At 49.7% G+C, this 19711-nt stretch overlaps 1 protein-coding gene and 1 pseudogene across 1 annotated transcript in view; both read left to right on the top strand.

Moving 5' to 3' along the window:
- BCAP31 (B cell receptor associated protein 31) overlaps window positions 1-19711 on the top strand; it is a 25705-nt gene that overhangs the window by 241 nt on the left and 5753 nt on the right. The window contains exons 2-4 of the mRNA XM_006915277.3: window positions 842-974; window positions 2403-2503; window positions 7707-7854. Of these exons, the coding sequence (XP_006915339.1) occupies window positions 883-974; window positions 2403-2503; window positions 7707-7854 (341 nt within the window). The 5' untranslated portion in view covers window positions 842-882. The remainder of the gene's footprint in view (window positions 1-841; window positions 975-2402; window positions 2504-7706; window positions 7855-19711) is intronic.
- LOC112482558 lies at window positions 4270-4388 on the top strand (annotated as a pseudogene).

Raw genomic sequence — 19711 nt, 5'->3', positions numbered from 1 at the left:
AGGAGCCGCCGATGCGGGGCTTGGGGAGGGCGTGTGGGGCCAGGGCCATGCCGGGGGCCCCGCGCGGGGCTTCCCGAGCCGGGCGAGAACTATGGCCTGTCAGGGCTGCCGGGAGGGCCTCTTCTGGTTTCTGAGGAGACAGCTTTTTCTAGAACTTTCTCTGGATGGGGTCATGAGGCGTTTAGTCGAGACCTGCATTTGCTCGTGGCCCTGACTCCCGCCCTGTAGGAGTCGCTCTTGCGGGTTTTCTGAGGTACTTTGAGTCCTCCAGCCCCATCGGAGGCGGACGCGGTAGTCGGGAGGCCATTTAGACTCCGCTCTAGCCTCACAGGGAACTGCTGGTTTTCTCTCGGCCCCGTTGGATGGGCTGGGAGGGAGCGGCCTCCTGGTTGGTTTTCCTGGGGCGGGGGTTGGGGGGCGCCCCGGCTTTCGGAGAAAGTGCGTTACTGAAATACTGCCGCCTCAGGGCTGACAGGGAGCTGGGAGTCTACCGCAGAGCGGCCCTGATGGATGTTGAGAATTTCCTCCCATGTGTATAGTCTTTATTAAAAACGCATTCCCACTTAAACAGGCATGAGGGGTGTCTCGGACTCCGCGGGGAAGGGAATTATCCAGAAAAGTGGCTCTGGACGCGCTATTGCACTTACCGGAGGGCAGCGGGGGAACGCCGCCCCGTGAGGGGAAGTTGGTCGCGCCTTTGAACGCTGTTGGTCAAGTCTCCGTGCTCAGTCGAGCCCCGAGTCCTCTTTCAGCCAGTTCTTTAAAGACGAGTAGGGTGCTGGGGTACGCAAAGCGTGGCCGTCCAGCTCTCGTGACTCCTTTTCCTTCTGTGCCCTGTCAGGAAACAAGCTCACTTCTCCCTGTTGGAAATCCAGCAACAGGATGAGTCTGCAGTGGACTGCAGTTGCCACCTTCCTCTATGCAGAGGTCTTTCTCGTGCTGCTTCTCTGCATTCCCTTCATTTCACCCAAAAGGTATGGCCTGCGGAGGAGCAGGCAAGCAAGTAAGAGGGTGACTATTGCGGAGCCCTGTCGTATATGTGTGTAAAGTTGGTGGACCCTGGAATTGGAGCCAGACAGGAACAGGTAGAACCTGTCTGGGGTTGTGTTTTACTGTTGCCAACCTTCCACACCGTTCTGCTTTGTCACATCTTGCTGAGTTCCTGTCCTGTGTTCCCTGCCTTCAGGTCTTCAGAATGCCCCAAAAGGGAGAAGACCTGGCTCTAGTTACGGTTCTGGGAATGATGCCCTCCTGCCTCCCCTTGGGTCCCTGAGGTTCAGGGGATGGCAGTGTGGGATCCGGGAGACTTGTACCACGGGGTCATGTTCTTGCTGATTTGGCGACTTCTGTCCTCTTAACTCACTGGCATTGCGTAGTAACCTCATGAGCATTACTCAGCCTATGAAGGATGAAGCCATATCCCTTTTCAGTGAACAGAGGACCTGTTAAAAGTTAATTGGAAATTAGTTTTTAATTACATATGATACATAAACACATTATTCTGACTTAAATTAGATCATTACAAATAAGGTTGAGTCTCTATAGATATTTTAAAAAAACTTTTAATGAAATATACGGGCACTTGATGTGATACAATAGGAAGTATACAGCACTGCCTAAGGAATGCTTTTGCCAGAAGTCAGATCTGAATCTTCACACCTCATACAGTTTGGAGGGAATGGCAGAGACAGAAGCCCCTTTGGAGCTGCAATCTGTGAAACTTTGTAGGACAAACAACCTGGTTTCTGCAAAAAGTAAATTGGGAAAGAAAACAAAAGAGGGTGAGGGAAGGGGGAACTTATAAAATAAGAGGTTTCAGATATTTCTCAACTAATGCAGAAGCAGAACCTCGTCGGTCTGGATTCAAACAAACCAGCTATTTAAAAGTGCAACAGCTAGACTTTGGGACCCTGGCTCTGATAATGGGGGATTCTTACTGCATTGCGATTTCATTAACCATCTTTGAAGGTTATAGGGCCACTTATAGGACTACATTCTGAAGTATTTGTGGAAGAAATGAAGGGAGGTTGGACCTGCTTTAGATGGTGGGATTCTAGATGAACCAAGACCGGTCACGTGGAAAAACAACTTAAAGAAATAATGTGAATGTGGCAAGCATTTTGAACACTATGCAGGGGAATGTAGCGGAAAGTAAATTTTTCATTTCCTTCCCCAGAGACTACCAGTATTTAAGACTGGTTTTCTAGAAATTTCTATACAGGGACGAGCATCTTTTTGAAACACTCTTGAATGGATGCCATAAATTTGAAAATTGCAGCTGAGGCTGTGTGGGATATTCGACCAATGGAGAAACCTAAGACTGGGTTTCTATTCTCAAGGCCCAGATCCCAAGTATATGTTCTTTGTTTTCAGCCCATCCTTTTTGTTTTTTTTTTTCACAGATGGCAGAAGATTTTCAAGTCCCGCCTGGTGGAGTTCGTAGTGACCCATGGCAACACCTTCTTTGTGGTTCTCATTGTCATCCTTGTGCTGCTGGTCATTGGTGAGTGAGCTGTTGCCGATGGCAGCTACATGACCGAGACCCTTTGCTATGGCATCTGCTGCAAAGCTCTGTGCCATGTTCCACATGCAGCGTACAGCTTTGGCTTCTCAGAGATAGACTACTAGTGGCCCTGTCTTTCTCTTGGGAGAAGACGCTCCCTTCATCCATGAAGAGGGTATTGCTGGTAGGGCCTTCACTTTGACTAGCAGTCTTTGTGGACTCTGTGATAATCACCTCACGTTTCAGGTGGCTCCTTGGGTTGTTCTAGAACTGAAATCAAGAGGGGCTATAACTGGGCCATGCTGACCTTGGTCTAAGTAGTACTGCTCTCCAGCCACTTAGCAGCATTAGTTTCTCCCTTGCTGCCTGGAATAGATCACGAATAGGGGACTGAATGACCAAGTAGATAGGGAGCCTAGCTGGGAAGGAAGCTGCTGTGTCCTGTAGTATAGTGGGGGCCAAGAGATTTGGCAGCATGTCTATGGAGCAAATCCCAGACCTCTCTGGATCTGAGTCAAACTTCAGGTCTTTCTGGGTCCTTCCAGCTCCGAAGTTCTATAAACCCCACATTGAGGTGCATACCAGCTGGGGCTTGAAAGATAAGCTGATTCTAGAGTACACTCAGGGATGGGGCCTGTGGCTAGGTGGTACTAAGATGGGAGGTGAACATTTTTCGACATGGTGGTGTGATCGTTCAGAGACCAGAGGAATTAGTGCAGCTGTCATCTGGCTGTTAAATGTGTGTTTTGCTGTGGTTAGTGATTAGTACATCCTCCTACTTGGACTCCAAAGTGTTGGCTTGGCCCTGCTACAGGCAGTGGACCTGTCTACAAAGAGTGATGCTTGCTTAAGCTCAGAGCACTCCTCTCCCCAGCCCCCAACAGAAATTTGGTGGAGGGTGGGAGAATAGGGGGCCGGAGTTTAGGGGAACTTGCTTGGCCCCACCCACTAGCTTCAGCGTCAGGTATTTCCCCTTCCTAATATCTTGAGACCTGATGGGATATGTTCAGGCAGGACTACCTTTGAACAGGCCACATGTGGCCCGCCCATTCCCAGCCATGTAGGGTGAGTGCCAGCTGCTTGGATACCTTGCTGTTGAAATACTTGGCAAGGCCCCAAGAGGTAGATCTTTGGTAGCTCTTTGTATTCAGAGTCCTCTCCCTGAGCAGCCTCTGAGCACACAGGGACCAGGGAATATGCACATCATCCTCTGAGCATAAAAGCCAGGCTTTTCATTTGCTTTTGCTCTTGGATGTGGGGTGGGGATGAGAATTGGGGCAGGGAGGGACTGTGCTGGAGGTATTCTCTTTAGGCCTTGCCCCTCTGCAAACCACACTCCACGAACTCTCCATTTCCTAGTGCAGCTGAGTGGACCAGGGAGGTCTTTTGCAGCAGGGTCCCCAACCCCCAGGCTGCGCACCAGTACTGGTCTGTGGACTGTTAGAAACTGGGCCACATAGCAGGAGGTGAGCGGTGGGTGAGTGAGCGAAGCTTCATCTGTATCTACAGCAGCTCCCCAGTGCTAACATCACCCCTCAGCTCCACCTCAGATCATTAGGCATTAGATTCTCATAGGGGCGCCGGCCCCCGGTACCAGAAAGGTTGGGGACCACTGCTTTGCAGAACCCAAGTTAGCAAAGGCGCCATTCTTCTTTTTGGCATTGGGGAATTGCTTGAAAGTTCTAGAGGGATATCTGACTGATGACAGGCTGCTTTCATAAGCATAATCTAGAGAGGTCTGCAGTGGTTTCTACAAATACGTGTTAGTCTATGGCCGTGCTACCCTGAACAAGCCTGATCCCATCTGATCTCGGAAGCTAAGCGGGATCGGGCCTGGTTAGTACTTGGATGAGAGACCACCTAGGAAGACCAGGTGCTGTAGGCGTAAAAAATAAAAAAAGAGATTGTAAACTAACAAGGTCCTTGCAATCTGTGAGGTCAACCAAGGGTTGCCTCGCCTAAAAACAAAACAAACAAAAAAATATAAGTGTTAGCTGGTAGCAAATACTAGTGAAATATGATGGGCATACCAGTTAGAACTGTAGCCCTTGCTGGCCCCTATTCTTCACTGGGAGTGGCCTAGGGCAGATCTGACTGGGGAGTGATGAGGGTCCAGAGTCAACTGCCCTGGCCAGAGGCCTGAGTCTGGGAAGGCAGCACTCTGCTTTGTGACTCGGGCTAGTATGGCCAAACACCCCCATCCCTAATCTGCTCTTTGCCATTGGCCAGGGTGGTCCTTAAGGTGATGGGGTTCCTGGATGCAGATGACAGTGTAGAAAAACATGTTTTTTTCCATCATAAAAATATTTTTAAAAATTTAACCTAGAAAGTTAAAGTCCCCCATAATCCCATGTCTCACAGTTAGCCATCATTAATGCTTCATCGTACATTTCCAGAGGCATGTTCTATGCTGACATCTTTGTTAATAAATTACACACTGTTTTGGATTGAGCACTTTTCCACTTACTGTATCTTAGGTTTTTTTTGTTTTTTTTTTAACAACAGTCTCATTCTTTTTAAAGGTTGTGTAGTATAGTCATCCCTTGTTATCTGTGGGGGATTGGTTCTAGGACCCCTATGAATACCAAAATCTATGGATGCTTGTCTCATAAAGAGTAGTGTAGTATTTGCATGTAATGTAAACTACACATATTCTACTATATACTTTAAGTCATCTCTAGAATACTTATAATACCTAATATATGTAATGTTATATAAGTAGTTGTTATACTGTATTGTTTAGGGAATAACGATAAGAAAAAAAGTCAATACATGTTCAGTATAGACATAGCCAACATAGGCCTAACTACATAATAGATGTCAGCAATAACGTAACATTTTTTCCCAAGCATTTTCGATCTGCTTCTGGTTGGATCCATGGATGTGTAACCCACAGATGCAGAAGGCCGACTGTACAGGCACACCTCAGAGAGATTGTGGGTTTGGTTCCAGACCACTGCGATAAAGTGGATATCGCAGTAAAGCAAGTCACACAACTTTTTTGATTTTCCAGTGCATATAAAACTTGTATTTATACTGTACTGTAGTTTGTTGCGTGCAGTAGCATTATATCTTTAAAAATATTGTACACTTTAAAAATACTTTATTGCTAAAAAATGCTAACCATCACCTGAGTCTTCAGTGAATTATAATGTTTTTGCTGGTGGAGGATCTTGCCTTGGTGTTGATGAAAACTCAGGATCCATGAAGTGCAGTAACAGGTATGCCTGTATTCTATCAAATGGTTATAAGGTAATTCCTTCTTCATAGGCATCCTAATATTGTACATTTATGCAAATGCTTCTATAGGATAAATTCATAGAGGTGGAGCTGATGAATATAAGGGCATGAACATTTTAAATTCTTTGTCTTAGTTTGGGCTGCTGTGACAAAAATACCGTAGAATGGTTGGTTTAAACAACAGACATTTATTTCTCATGGTTCTGGAGGCTGGACGTCCAGGATCAAGCTGCCAGCAGAATCGGTATCTGACAAGGGCCGTCTTTCTAGTTCATAGATGATTGGCTTGCTGTGTCCACACATGGCAGAAGGGGGTGAGGGAGCTCTCTGGGGTCCCTTTTATAAGGGCACTGATCTGATTCATAAGAATATTGCGCTCACGACCTAATCACCTGCTACCTTTTATAAGGGCACTAATGCCATCCTAAGGGCCTTGCACTCATGACCTAGTCACGTCCCAAAGGCCCCACCTCCTAATACCATCCCATTGCGGGTTAGAATTTGTCATAGGACTGGGAAGCGGGCAGGAACATGTCCATAGCAATTCATAGGTGAGTTTCCCAGTTTATACTCCTGCTAATAGTGTTGGAAAGCCCTTGCTTCATGATACAGATTTAACAAAGGCACCAGTATGGGGAGGCAGGTTTTTCCCTCCCAACCCTGGAGAGGCAGATTTTTTATCTATCTATCTATGTATTTATTTATCTTTATCTATTATTTATGTGCCTACATCACATGATCTCCCTAGGTGAGTCTCCCATCCAAGTACTAACCAGGCCCGACCCTCCTTAGCTTCCTAGATTAGATGGGATCGGGCACGTTCAGGGTGGCATGGCTGTAGACTTTTTTTTTTTTTTGGAGGCAGATTTTTATAATGTAAGATCAACTTAAAAACCAAGCAGTGTCAAATCAGGAATTAAGAACCAAACAATATCTATACAATGATACCTTACCCCTCCTTCACGGGGGTCTGTTAAGGACTCTCTTTAGGTAGGTCTTTATGTACCAACCTAAAGAGATGTCTTGGGGTGGGGAGAAAGCTGTAGGTATGAGATGGTTCCGTATCTACTTTACAAACTTAGAGATGTAAAAATATTTGCATACTAGAATAACGTATGTTTAACAGTGGCTCTCAGGAGCAAAGGCTGCTTACCTTTCATCAGTTATTTGCATGTCTCCTGTGCGCCAGAACTGTGCTAAGCCCTAGGGACATACTAGAAAAGATTTATGCTCTCGTGGAGTTTGTAGTCTGATTTGGGGGAGACACACAGTAAACCTATAATTAGGGTAATTTCAGATATGGGTGTGTATTACCAAGAAAACAACATAGTGTAATGTGACAGAGCGACTGCTTGAGATAAGATGGCCACATATTCTATACCCTGCTGGAGGCGATTATGTTATGGGATGCTTTTTCTATATTTCTGGAATGTTTGAACTTTTGATGAACACGAATTCCTTTTATAATCCTAATAAAACCTGTTACAAAGCTTAGAAGGGAAAACTCTTTAGCAGGCATCCTCTGGTTCTTGTCCCCTAGGCAGCTCATGTCTCCTTAGTGGGCATTTCCATAAACAGGAGGACCCTTGCTTATCAGTGCGGTGACTGACAGCATCCGACTTAAGATAAACAGAACCAGACGTGCTGAGGTGGAGTGGGGACCCATGGAAAGGGGAGCTGCTCCTGGCCAGCAATACCTAAGACTTAGTTAGCATCTTGACACAGCAAGCTTGTGGCTGGAGTAGAATGGGGCCTGGGAGGGACGTGAGAAAAGTTGGAAGAGAGAGAGGGTCTGAGGGCAGAGTTCTCACAGGCATGCCCAGGGCGTGTGTCGAAGGGGTGATGATGGGAGATGGTTTGAGGGAAGCAGGACCGTTCGACTGATGCCGCCTGTCCAAGCTGGACAGCCCGGACTTGTCCGCTTGGGCACTAAACCCTGTGTCTCCTCTCTGCTCCACTATAGATGCTCTGCGTGAGATTCGGAAGTATGATGACGTGACAGAGAAGGTGAATCTCCAGAACAACCCTGGGGCCCTGGAACACTTCCACATGAAGCTTTTCCGTGCCCAGAGGAATCTCTACATTGCCGGCTTTTCTCTGCTGCTGTCCTTGTGAGTGGGGAGGGGCGAGGGGACCCCTAGGCTAGTCTGTGACTTTGACTCTTCAGTCCGTGTCCTTGAACCAGAGGTCTGTGTGTGTTAGGGAGCCACCCAATTTCCCCAGAGGCCTCTGATTTTCCTCTTGGTTTCCAGAGGCAATGTGGAGAGTGGGAGAGGACTGACCAGAAGTCTTCTGGCTCTGCCGTAACTTGCCACATGCTCTTTAAAGGCAAATGCATTAGCAGCTCGCTCTCTGTAGATAGCGTGAAGTAAATGATGAGGCATTTCCCTCCTCTGGGAGAGGCCCTTTGGAGCCCAGCTTCAAAGGGACCGATTAAATAGGGGCTTTTTGTGTATGGGGTCCTGCTTGAGAAAGAGTAGGCAGAAATGGCATGAAGGGGCTGAAGCCAACCTTGTCCCCAGGGTCTTCTCCAATGTTAGACCTGTCACAGGAGCATATTGTGCTCCATGGTAGTCTGAGTATTTGTTTTGTTGTTGTTGTTTTTTGTTTTTGCAAGACTGAATGCCTTGATCAGGGCCAAGGGGGTGGCTCGTTGGGCAAGATTAGACTGATTGAAAGTGCCTGTTTGAGTCTGGGGCTGCTTTACTGCCCCCCTGCTCAAAGGGGTTCTGACCAGCAGCCCAGCCATTCTCAAGCATGCTGGCTGGCAGGGAGACATCGAGCTCAGGCCAAGGGCTTCCAGGGGTATTGGGAAGAGGCTCACCCTGAGGTTACTCAGAAGCAGGGTGAACATGTGGATTCACAGGCTGGGCTCTCCCACTGCTCGTCACCTGGACGTCCTTCTTCACTAGACATTAGAATGACTACCTGTCTGGGTTTCGGTTTTTCAGGAAAAGTCAGTTGCTCAGGTGAGCATGCCCTCTCTGGGTCAAAGTTGGAAAGTATTGCAGGTGGCGCTGGAAAGAGCAGACAGCTCTTCAAGGCGAGCCGTCCGATCAGAGTCAGGAAGTGAGAAAGCTGGGAGGAGTTGGACACAGACCCTAGAATTTTAGGGTTTCAGGAAGCTGCGAAAAAGAAGATGATCTTGTGGGCTGAGACTGAAAGGGAAGCAGGTCTGGAGGACCAGGTCTCAAAAACGGGATTCGAGTCCACCTGCACGAGAGCTGAAGGATGGGAGGACATGATGATACTGCGGGTCTGAGGGACCACAGGTGCTTAGGGCTCCCCAGCCAGCTCAGATCTCATCTGAAAGATAGGGCAGGAGGAAAAGTAAGGACTGCCCCAGAAGAGTACACAGAGCGTAGGAATAGTATTGGGGAGGTGAAAGCCTGCAGTGAGCTCTGGATCATGAAACATGGTAGGACCCGGGAAGAATATAGTCCCCTTGGTGTTTCTGTGTCAAGGAATGGCAAGCACTGGGATGAGAGGATTGAAATCCCCAGAGGGCAAGGGTACACAGGAGTGCCCAGCTTCTCTAAATGACTTAGCTTCCACTTGGACTTGATGACATTATGTCCAGGGCCTCTTGGCGATTGTTTGCAGATGGGCTTGCCAGTCCTTGAGGAATTGCAGGGTGGGAGAGGTTCTAGAAGACTGCAGACAGGCAAGCATCTCAGTTTCCAAAGGAAAGAGAAAGTAGATGAAGCAGTAACTAGAATGAGATGGTCTGACTCTGATTTCAAGCCATGTTCTAGAAGGAAAAGCTTGTGTCCTTTCAGAGTAAAGAGAGGCATTGCTGGCAACTACCGTGAGTTCCTAGAGAGCCAGTTCTCTCAGTCTGCCCCTGCCGTCTGTCAGGCTAGTGTATGTAGATTTTCAGCAGAATGATTACCAGGCTCTGATTTGATTCTTATGGACCATGTGCTGAAGTGTGGGCCAGGTGCTGGCATAACAGTGTCATTGGGCAGGGTCCTAACTCCCATGAGTGGCTGCCTCATGGATTAGCTCCATCCAAATACAGGCCTCAGGAGCTTAACTTTCCACCCCCAACCCACTCAGTGTTCTCTGTTGTTGGTTGTTTTAATGCGAGCAGATGCAGGGAGAGATGGAAGCTAGGAGGAAGTGAACGGCAGATTAGTTATCACTCAGAATCCATGGCTTTCTTGGTTCACTGGTGGGGCCGGCTTGAATGAGATTAGAGTTTTTAACAGGGGAACATTTGTAAACCTGCTTGTAGGTTCATAAAGGGCTACAGAGGTAGGGTCAAACAGGAACTCAGATGACTTGGGGTTGTGGCTCATTGTAGCTCAGTAGGAGTTAGTGGCTGAACTACTGCAAAAGCTGATGAGCCCTTAGTGCCCTTCAGTGAAGGCTGGGGCTGCCAGGAGGGAGTCAGCCAGTGCTACCTGGAGAGTTGCATGTGGGGCCCCACGTTGAGAGACGTTGGCAAAGTGCAGATGGTGAATTCCAGAGCAGTCACAGTGCTGGCAGATAGACTGGGCGGTGCTTATTCGCCACATACTGTGGCTTCCTTGTGATCTCTTCAGGGCATGTATTATCTGTACTAGGGGACAGTGGGTAGCCAGGTATACCAGACAAGTGTGTGCTTGGCTCAACATTTTGACCAATAAGTTTTGACAAAAGCAGAGTAAAGTACCACCCCACAGTCAGGGTACAGAACAGTTCGCAGTTTCCTTTCCAACCTAAAGGGGTGGCTTCAAAGAAAAGCAGTCCTCATTTACACCCCACGTTATTCTCTAAGGGGTGCCCAGAGGTTGGGAGAACAGAGCAGACTTTGGGCCCACCATTTCCGTCTGCTCTTGCGATCCTGCTCTGTTCTCTGTCATGTTGGCTGCCTCTCCCACTTTGCCGGGGCCTTTCTATTAGACAAGCACGTAGGCTTTGTTATGTATTCCCTTTTAAACATGTCACACGTGGTAACTTCTTGGATCTGGTTGTTCCAGCAGCCATACGTCTCAGGGAAAAGATGCCTTGTTATGTCTGCCACACCCTCCTATGTCCCTGTCCAGTAGCTGATCAAAACAGGACCTATAAACTCTCCCCTTATCTAGGGGTCAGATTCTTTGTGGTGGCTGTGGCCCTTGAGAAACTTCTCTTTGCACAGCATTAGCCATAGAAATGTTTCTGTCCAAACTTGATATCCATACAACCCATATGCAGGAAACACTTTAAAAAGCAAAGCTCTCATCTTTGTTATCCTGATTACAAAAGTTATACCTGCTCATAGTAACATAAAGCCCTCCAAATTCAAATAATATAGAAATGTTGGGCGAAAGAGTGAGTGCCCTGTAGTCCCATCCTCAGAGACAGGTACAGGTAATATTGGGGATGTTTCTGAACTTTTGAAAAATATCTTGCATCACGTATAAGTTTTCTTTTACAAGTGCTGTGGGTTTTTTTTTTTCTCTGCTTCGACTTGCCTTTTTTACCCAGTGATATAGCTTGGCAGTGTTTCCAAATGACTCATGCAGACCTCTCTTGTTCTTAATGGTTGTGTAGTGTTGTGTTACGTGAGGGGACCATTGTGTGTTTAACCAATTCCCTGCTCACAGACCTGAGCCGATTTGAAATTTTTACTATTAAAAAAAACACTCTCCCACATTGGTTTGCTTCTTGTCTGTTGTCCCACACATTGCATTTCTTTTTTCTTTTTTTTCTCTTTAATCATTGGAAATGGATTGATAGTGTCCTAGTCCCCTGGCACTTGGCTGCCCTAAGTGTGGCCTGTGGCCCTGCAGCCTTTATGACCTGTGGGCTTGTCGGAAATGCAGACCCTTAGGCCCACCCCCGGCCAACGGACCCCGTTAGTGCCCATTAGTGCTTGACTGGCACTGCTCTGGCACGTCTCCCCAAGCAGACTACCCCAGAGGGCACAGGTGGACAGCAGTTCTGGCCTGTTGCAGGGTTTCGCTACCTGGTGGGATTCATCTGGGCCTGAATGTGGTCACATGCATTTAAAAACCTTGGAGTAGTCGCTCCCCTCATGTACCTGGTTGGTTCTCTCAGAAGCCAGGCTGTGCGCACCCAGCAGTTTTTGAAGCCCTTTCTCTGAAGAATGCCTTTTCTCATCTGTCAGCACACACTGTCCGCCCTGCGTGGCAGGTAATCTCTTTATTTGCGTATGTGGCCCTCTGAACCCTTGCACTTGTTCTTTTACAGATGAACCACTCACTTGTTAGCTGCCTGTAAGCCTGCGAAAGGATGGAAAGAGATGACTCTTTCTCTTGGGCAGGTCGAGTTTGGCTGTGTTAGGAGAATTGTTTTGTGGGGCCCCATTCATGGTCTTAGCTCAGCAAACATTTGAGCATGACTCTACCTGAGACAGTGCCGGGTTGTTGCCAGAGAAAGAAGATAGAGTAGTTGAGGGAAGACTGGCATGTGACCAGCTCTTACCACACTGTATCTGGTGTCATGGGGTACCGATCAGTAGCACACACCTCCACACCTTCTGGGTGTCCGTACTTAGGAGGGCTGGCAGCATAGGAAGAAGGATGCGGAATCAACATTCAGGAGACTGGAGTGCCCAGGCCAATGCTGCCACTTGAGCAGCTGTGTGTCTTTAGATAAGCATCTCCCTTCTGTCACCTAAGTATTCTCTGTTAAAAGAAGGGCTTATCTCAAAGATTGGATGGCTCTGTGGCCTCGCCTGTATGTGTATGAGCTGTTGGTGTGGTTCCTTTGGTTTCTGGCTCTGCTCGAAGCCAGTAAGGGCTTTAATAACCCTTCATAATCCTGCAGGGCTTTGTAAATGGAAAAGGACAGCCCAAAAGAGATGGGGCGGCCAGAGCTGCCCAGGTTGTAAGTGGCCAAGCACATGCCTAATTCTGAGCCCCTGCTCCAGCCCCAGGTGTTCGCGTTGGTGTGAGCTGTTAGCACTAGGTGGTTGGTTTTCAGACTGTAGGCAGGGCAGTGGGCTACTTTTCTCCCTGAGTAGTTATTGCCTGGCTTTATTAGGGAGGCGCTTGCATATTCTGTCAGCTAGAACCTCCCTGCCTGTATACCCTCCATGTTAGTCTTAGTTTTATGAGTCTGGTGACTCTAATCTCTTAGTCCCTTTTGTACATCTGAAGATGAAGTCATCTGGTAGCACACAGCCATTGGAGGAAGACGAGGCTTTAAAAAAATAAATTCTCTGAAACGTCACTGTAATCACTGGTGACGTATATCTTTGCTGTGTATCTTTCTAGATTTTTCTATGCCCAGTAGCAGATACCACTTGTTAAGCATTCTATGTGCTTGGCACATATTAATCTTTACAACAGCGCTGCAAAGGAGAAACTGCAGTTCGGAGAAGTTCAGAAGGCTCTCCAAGTTCCCAGAGCTAGTCATCGGCAGAGCTGAGAACTCAGACTCAGGGTGATGGCACCGCCACACCTGGCTACTTTCCCTGCAGAATCCACACACTTCTTAACAGGGCCAAGCTGTAACTGTCATGTGGGAACTTGCATTTTCCACTGAATTTCTCATGAACGTTGTTCTGGGACAACCCATCTATTCCTCCAGCATTCTTATGTGTCTAACCAAAGCCCCCCTCCCCCTTTTTTCTGATATCAGAAACAGTGGGAAACCCCTCTCAATTGTCATTTTGTGTATACTTTAGCTAGGCCAGCTTCTGTGGACCTCCTGATCCTTTCCCAAGCGTCCATGTGCCTCTTACCATCTTTCTCTTCCTTGTCTGTGTCTGCACACGTCTCACTGGCATCTACTGATTCAGTGCCTGAACCTCTGTAGGTACTAGCTAAGATTCAGGAAGGGGGCTGAGCAGGGTGGATGGGTCAGGAGTGGCGGGAGAGACAGGCTAGAGGGTTTTGAATGAGTGTGTACCCGACCTCCGTGTGGTAGAGTGCTGTGTTTTTTCCAGAGGCGCTGGGCTATGATCAGAGTTGTGTATTCGTAATTGGCGACTGTGCATGGGATAGGGTGGAGCAGCCTAGAAGCAGGGAGACCCAAGCTGGGAATTGCTGGAGTGACAGACACTGGCAGCGTGAACCAGGGCGCAGTAGCCTGGGTCACGAGTGGGAGACAGGTTTGGGAGGTTTGATGGGAGAAAGGGGAGGAGCCAGTAGGATGCCAAGGTGAGGCTGAGGTGGTGGCAGTTCTGCTGTGGGCATCTACAGAGTTCCAACTGGCAGAACCCAGAGGACTGCCTGCAAGCATGCACACACGCACACATGGGAGGGAAGGGGGGAGCCAAGAGGCCCACTGGAAGGAACGGGGAAACCAGGGTACAGGAGGGGAAGGTCAGCAAGATGGCACACTGTCTCAGCGCAGAAGCCCGGGGGTGCTCTGCCCTTCATTCTGCCTTATCCCATGTGATCCCCCACTCCTATGTTTTGTTTTGCTTTTTATATTGTGGCAAGATGCACTTAACATCAAATTGATTATGTGAACCATTTGTAAGTGGACAGGTCAGTAGTGTTGAGTCCATGCACACTTTGTACAACCAGCCTCCAGGACTCATCTTGAAAAACTGAAATTGTCCCCGTTCCGCAGCCTAGGGATTTCCCCTCCGGAACGCTTCGTCCTGAGTGTCCTGGGAACCATTGTCATGGCGGGGCTTCCTGCTGCCAGCCTTGCTCCTCCAGCCAAGTGACTTTTCTGTTATGTCAAACCAGTCCCACCACCTCCAGCTTTCAGTGCCTTCGTAGCACCTTTGGCATAAAGGCCCGATACTCAGATCCTTTGGGACGTGACCGCTGTCTGGGTTGGGATCCTGGGTCTGTTACTGGCTAGTTGTGTGACCTCGGGTAAGTCACTTACTCTCTGAGCCTTTCCCCTTACTTGTAGAGCAGGGATGAGGATACCTCTCTCAGGTGCTTAGTGTGAGGAGTGAGGGCACTCAGGTCATGGTTGCAGTGTTGTGCCCAGCACATGGGGAATGTTTAATAAGTGGTAGCTGTTATTAGTATCACCCTGAGTAGTTAGAGTGCTTTGTGAGATTTTCCCACTCATGTGGTAGGCTGTGCTGGTCCAAGTAGTGAGTGAGAGAAGGCCCAGTCTTGGCTTTCAGGGGTCTTATGTTCCAGGCTGGGCATGGGTAGTGGCAGAGTAGAGTGGGACAGAGGACAAAGACAAGAGTGGAGGGTCACGGGAAGGTGTTCCCCAGGCAGAGGCTGAACAAGAGTTGGAGGCAGGCAAGCTGAGGTGTCCTTGGGGCCCCAGGCATCCAACTGGATGATGCTAGGGGGTTCTCAACCCAGGGTGGGCTGCTGGCTGGTCGATGTAGAAAACACAAACACATGTAGAGGCGGAATAGAAGAAGAGTTCCCTGTGAATGTCACCCAGCTTTAGCAAAGAACATTGTCCAGACAGTCTCATTGTATCTACTCCCCGCTGCCTCCAGTCTCCATTACCCCCGGCTCTGGATTATTTTCAAGCAAATCCCAGATATCACGTTTACAGGCAAAATAATATTTCGGTTTATCATTTTTGAAAAGAGAGACTCTTTAAAAAAAATTACAAGCATGCTAACATCTCACCTACAAGAACTTTATAGGAATTGCTTAATACAAACTCATTCGTGCCTGATCACACATTGCCCTGATTACCTTGCAGGATTTTGCTTTTTTTTTTTTTTAAATAATCTATTCATTTCGATTGATATCTAGATAAGGTAACTAGGAGTTTTTAAAATCCCGGTGCTTGGCCCTCCCAAAGATAGTGGTTTAAGTGGAGTACCACTGCTGTAGAAGGCCAGGCCGACAGGCTTTTGGCCTTCAGTTCCACTTGATCCATCTGTCGGCTGCCGTCATTTTTTTTAAGAATACAAATATAATAGCACTTCAGATCTAGGCACTGGTAAGAGCCTTTTTGGTAAGTCCATTGATTCTGGTCCCCATCAAGCCAGACTCACCCCAGCTATAGCAGTGGGCCAGTGTCCTGTGTGTGCTGGATGAAGGGGGTCTGCAGTAAAGTGGGGAGGAGTTTCCTATGAAGAGTCCAAGAAGGACCATCTGGCATGCATCAGAGTGAGCATCCGCTTCTTTTAAAATACAGATTATCTGCTCAGCTACTTGATTTGGGCTGAAGAATTCCTCACACTCTCAAAACAAACAGTGAATGACCTCCTTTGGGGCTGGACACCAAGCAAGCAGGGCTTCCTTCTTCCTGATTCCAAGGTCATTGAAAAGCCTGCCATTCCAGGAAAGCCCTTTTCTCTCAGAGCCTGAGGACTCCAGCCTCTGCTGCCTAGAGGCTGAGGGTGGGTGGGGGCTGTGGAAAGCAGGGCTCTGGATGGGAGGAGACCAAAGGGATCCTCCAGCCTGGCCCTGTCTGCGAGATGGAAACACTCGCTGTAACCGGCGTAACCGAGTGTGGCCGGCGTAACCGAGGAGCTGGATTTTCCCATTTAATGTTATGTTTTAATTCATTTGAACTAAAAAGGCCACGTTTGTGGCTGGTGGCCTCCACGTTGGATAGTGTAGTTGGAGCCACCTTTTGTCTTTTACTTCTTTCCCCATCCCCGGGGGCTCTGAGCAGGAGAGGTCGTCTGCTGGAGGCACTGCCTTGTTTCCGTTGGACTCTAGGACCATGCTGATACATCCAGGGATGACAGCTCTCTCTCTCCCGCTGCCTTCAGGGTTAACTTCTCCAGTAGCCAGGTGGGCCACCAGCCTGTTTCAGTTGGAGTCAGCTAGTCTTGGAATATCTTTGCTCAGGTGGTCTGACCTTCAGTTGCTCTGTGCTCCCCGCCAGTTTACACAAAATCCCTTGGCTGGTTTCAAGAAGGCACATGACAGAAACACAGCTTGCTCCTTCCCACTGGCTCTCTTCAGCTCAAGAGGGCAGAGGACAGGCACATACTGGCAGGACCGGCTGCATGCTCCTGCCCCCTCGCCCTCTAGCTTGCTTTGCTGTCTCGGGGTGGCCACCTGGGCGTTCAGCTGAAGTTGTCACAGGGACATTTCCTTTCCCCATTTCTACCACTTCCGTGTGTCCCAGGGTAGATAGGGAGGCCGAGCCCGGAGTTGTGCTAAGAAGTTCTGGGGCAGCCTTGCAGGAAGAGTGTCCCTGAATCTTTTTGAGTGAACTCTACTTTTTTTCTTTGCTGCCTTATTTTCATGACTCCAGACCCATCAGGATGATAGTTTCCTGGGGCGGCTTCCACCCTGTTACTACTCTCCGCCTGAAGCCTTTCCTGGGGCATCACCTGGCTTTTGGTTCCTGGCCAGGGCAGCTGCCTCCTGTGTTTTCCTGGACAGTTGGGGTGGGTCACCCAGAATCCGCCCGCCGGGTGGAGCCCTGTCTGGGGCAGGACTTGTAGTCAGCCTGGAGAGTCAACAGGTGGCGCTGTGACACCAGCTTCCCACTCGTACGGGGGAGTGGGATGAACGGGAGCTGTGCCTACATGTCCTGCAAGGGGTCCTGAGAGCTGAGTGACTCAACTCAACTTGAGAGTATGGCACCTAGGAGATGCTTAGGAAATTCTAAGTGGGTAGGGTCAGCAACAGGGATGGGGGCCCACCACAAGCATAAAATAGTCCAGTCCGGACTTGGGAGGACCTTTCTCCTTGCTCCTGCCCCACTTCCCGTTAAGCCTGTAGGAGGGAGACAGGAATGGTGCAAAGCACGTAGGAAGCACACCCCCCCTCCTTTGATATGGTTGGCCCTCTTTCTCTAGTGTCCATAGAGAGATTCACATTCTCCTCCCTTGTTTATTCAACCTTTTATAAAAGCACGAGAGCCCCACTCTGTCCAAAAACATCTAACCAAGAAAGCCAAATCGAATTCAGGTATTTGGGGATGACGTTTGTCTGTCAAGAATATATCCGGAGTCTCTCAAGGTTCATGTGCTGGCTTCTCCTTCTGTCAACCCAGTACCTTTGGGAAATCCCTTTGGCTCGTGAATTCTGACCTGTTGCCCAGAAGTGGGTGGCCAAGAGCAGCTACCTGGGCAGTAGGACAGGAACAACGGGTACTGTCATGAGAGGAAGAAGCTGTATCTCAGCCTTTGCTCCAGGCTGATGGCGCCTGAGCTGCTGAGACTTGGGGATTCTGAAGCTCAGCACTTCCCATCGTGGGCCCTATGGGGACTCAGCACTGAGGGGTCACACAAAGGGCATAGTGAAGCGACTGGGAGGGGCCAGGGGCGGAGGGTCACAGGGGGAGTGTTGGAACTGGATCTTGGTGGATGAGTTGAGGGCAGGCGTAAGAGCACGGGGCCTGGTGCGTGAGGGACAGTGAGATGTTTTAGAAGGCTGGCTCGTGGGCAGGTCTAGTTGGCCTGCTAGGGAGCGCTGCTCTTGGCTTAGCCTGGCGCGCTCTGGATTTGGGCCAGGGCGCTGGGCTCTGCCTCTGGCTGGAGTGAGTGTTTCCCCGAGTGCCTCCTCAGCTACCGCCGCAGTCACAAGGCTGGCTTGCTCATCTACACGGGTTTGACATGGTGCCTTGCTACTGCTGTTTCCTATCACCCCATCGCTCGACTGGCAAGCTCCGTGTCTGCCTGTGTCCCCCTTGGTGTGGCTGGGTTGGGGGAGAGCCAGGGCCCCGGACCCGTATCCAGCCCTAGCCTACGGCGCAGTCTTACATGTGGGAGGGGGAGGTCACATCCAAGGCCTTGGGGGATCTCGAGGTCAAAGGTGCAGTCCCTCACCTGGAGGTGTTGGTAGGTGGGCAGCCAGACAAGAGGGATGATGAGGAAGAGAACGATGCAGCCAGATGAGAGACAGGTGAGAGTCAGGAGAACCTTTTTGGGGAGCAGATGCTGATTTAGCTGGGTCTTGAGTCATCAGCAGGAGTTCACAAACAGAAGGGAGGAGCCATTGTAGACTGCAGGGCTGAGTGCAGTGGCACAGAGACAAGGCATGTTCCAAGAAGGGCCAGTGGTGTGGTGTTACTGGAGCCGAGGGCCATGTGCCAGCCAAAGGCCAAGGGCGGGTGTTGGAGGGGTTGAAGCAGAGGGTGACATGATAAGATTGTCTTGAAGAAAGATTGCCTGGCTTTTCTCTGGGCATGGATTGCAAAGCTGCACGATTGCAGGTCACGGGTCGGGAGGTGACCAGTTAGCAGCTGTTAAAACCACCCAGGAGAGGAGTGGTAAGGGCCCTCCCTGTTGGTGATAGGGATGGCTGGGGATGGTCTGGGGGTGACATAGAACTAGACGATGGCTTCAGGGGAGGAGGGAGGGGCCTAAGGTGGCGCACGGGCCCGAGAGCGGGGCTGTGCAGGGCCGGTCTGGCCCTCCCGGACAGGCTGAGCTGGGCGTGTCTCGGGGACACCCAGGGGCTGCCTTCTAGTAAGCGGTTGGGTGTAAGGGTCCTGGCCGAGATAAACCCTGTCAGGGAGGAGATTGGCGGGCGGCCAGGGTTGCTTGAATCAAGGGCAGGGGAGGATTCCACGACAGAGACTTGTCAGCTGCTCTAAGTGCTGCAGAGCGAACACCTCTAGGACTCCAGAGCACTCCTTGGGTTGGGCGGTTATGGCATCGGTGGGCCTGTTGGTGGCTTGGCCAGGCTATGGCCTAGGAGGTTGGCATAGGTTGAGGAATGGAAGGAGGAGAAGAGGAGCTTGGGTAGATGGGAGGGGACAGCGGTGAAAAGTGAGGTTCCCGGAGGGAAGAATTGTCCAGAATCTTCCTGAGCTGGGTTGGAGGAGCAGGTCTAACACAAAGGGAGAGGGCGTGGATGGCACAAAAGACACATGGGGGCTGGGGGTGCCGGCCTAGGAGGTTGGCATAGGTTGAGGAATGGAAGGAGGAGAAGAGGAGCTTGGGTAGATGGGAGGGGACAGCGGTGAAAAGTGAGGTTCCCGGAGGGAAGAATTGTCCAGAATCTTCCTGAGCTGGGTTGGAGGAGCAGGTCTAACACAAAGGGAGAGGGCGTGGATGGCACAAAAGACACATGGGGGCTGGGGGTGCCTGCCCTCGCCGAGGAGGAGACCCTCACTAATGAGAGCTGCGAGCTAGGGCAGGGGGCCTGCAGGCCAAGGCTTCAGGAGGGCAGAACCGCT

This window comes from Pteropus alecto, unplaced genomic scaffold (genome assembly GCF_000325575.1).
Source record: "Pteropus alecto unplaced genomic scaffold, ASM32557v1 scaffold396, whole genome shotgun sequence".
Taxonomy (NCBI): Eukaryota; Metazoa; Chordata; class Mammalia; order Chiroptera; family Pteropodidae; genus Pteropus; species Pteropus alecto.
Note: the sequence above shows the minus strand (reverse complement) of the source record. Positions and strands in the feature narration are given on the sequence as shown.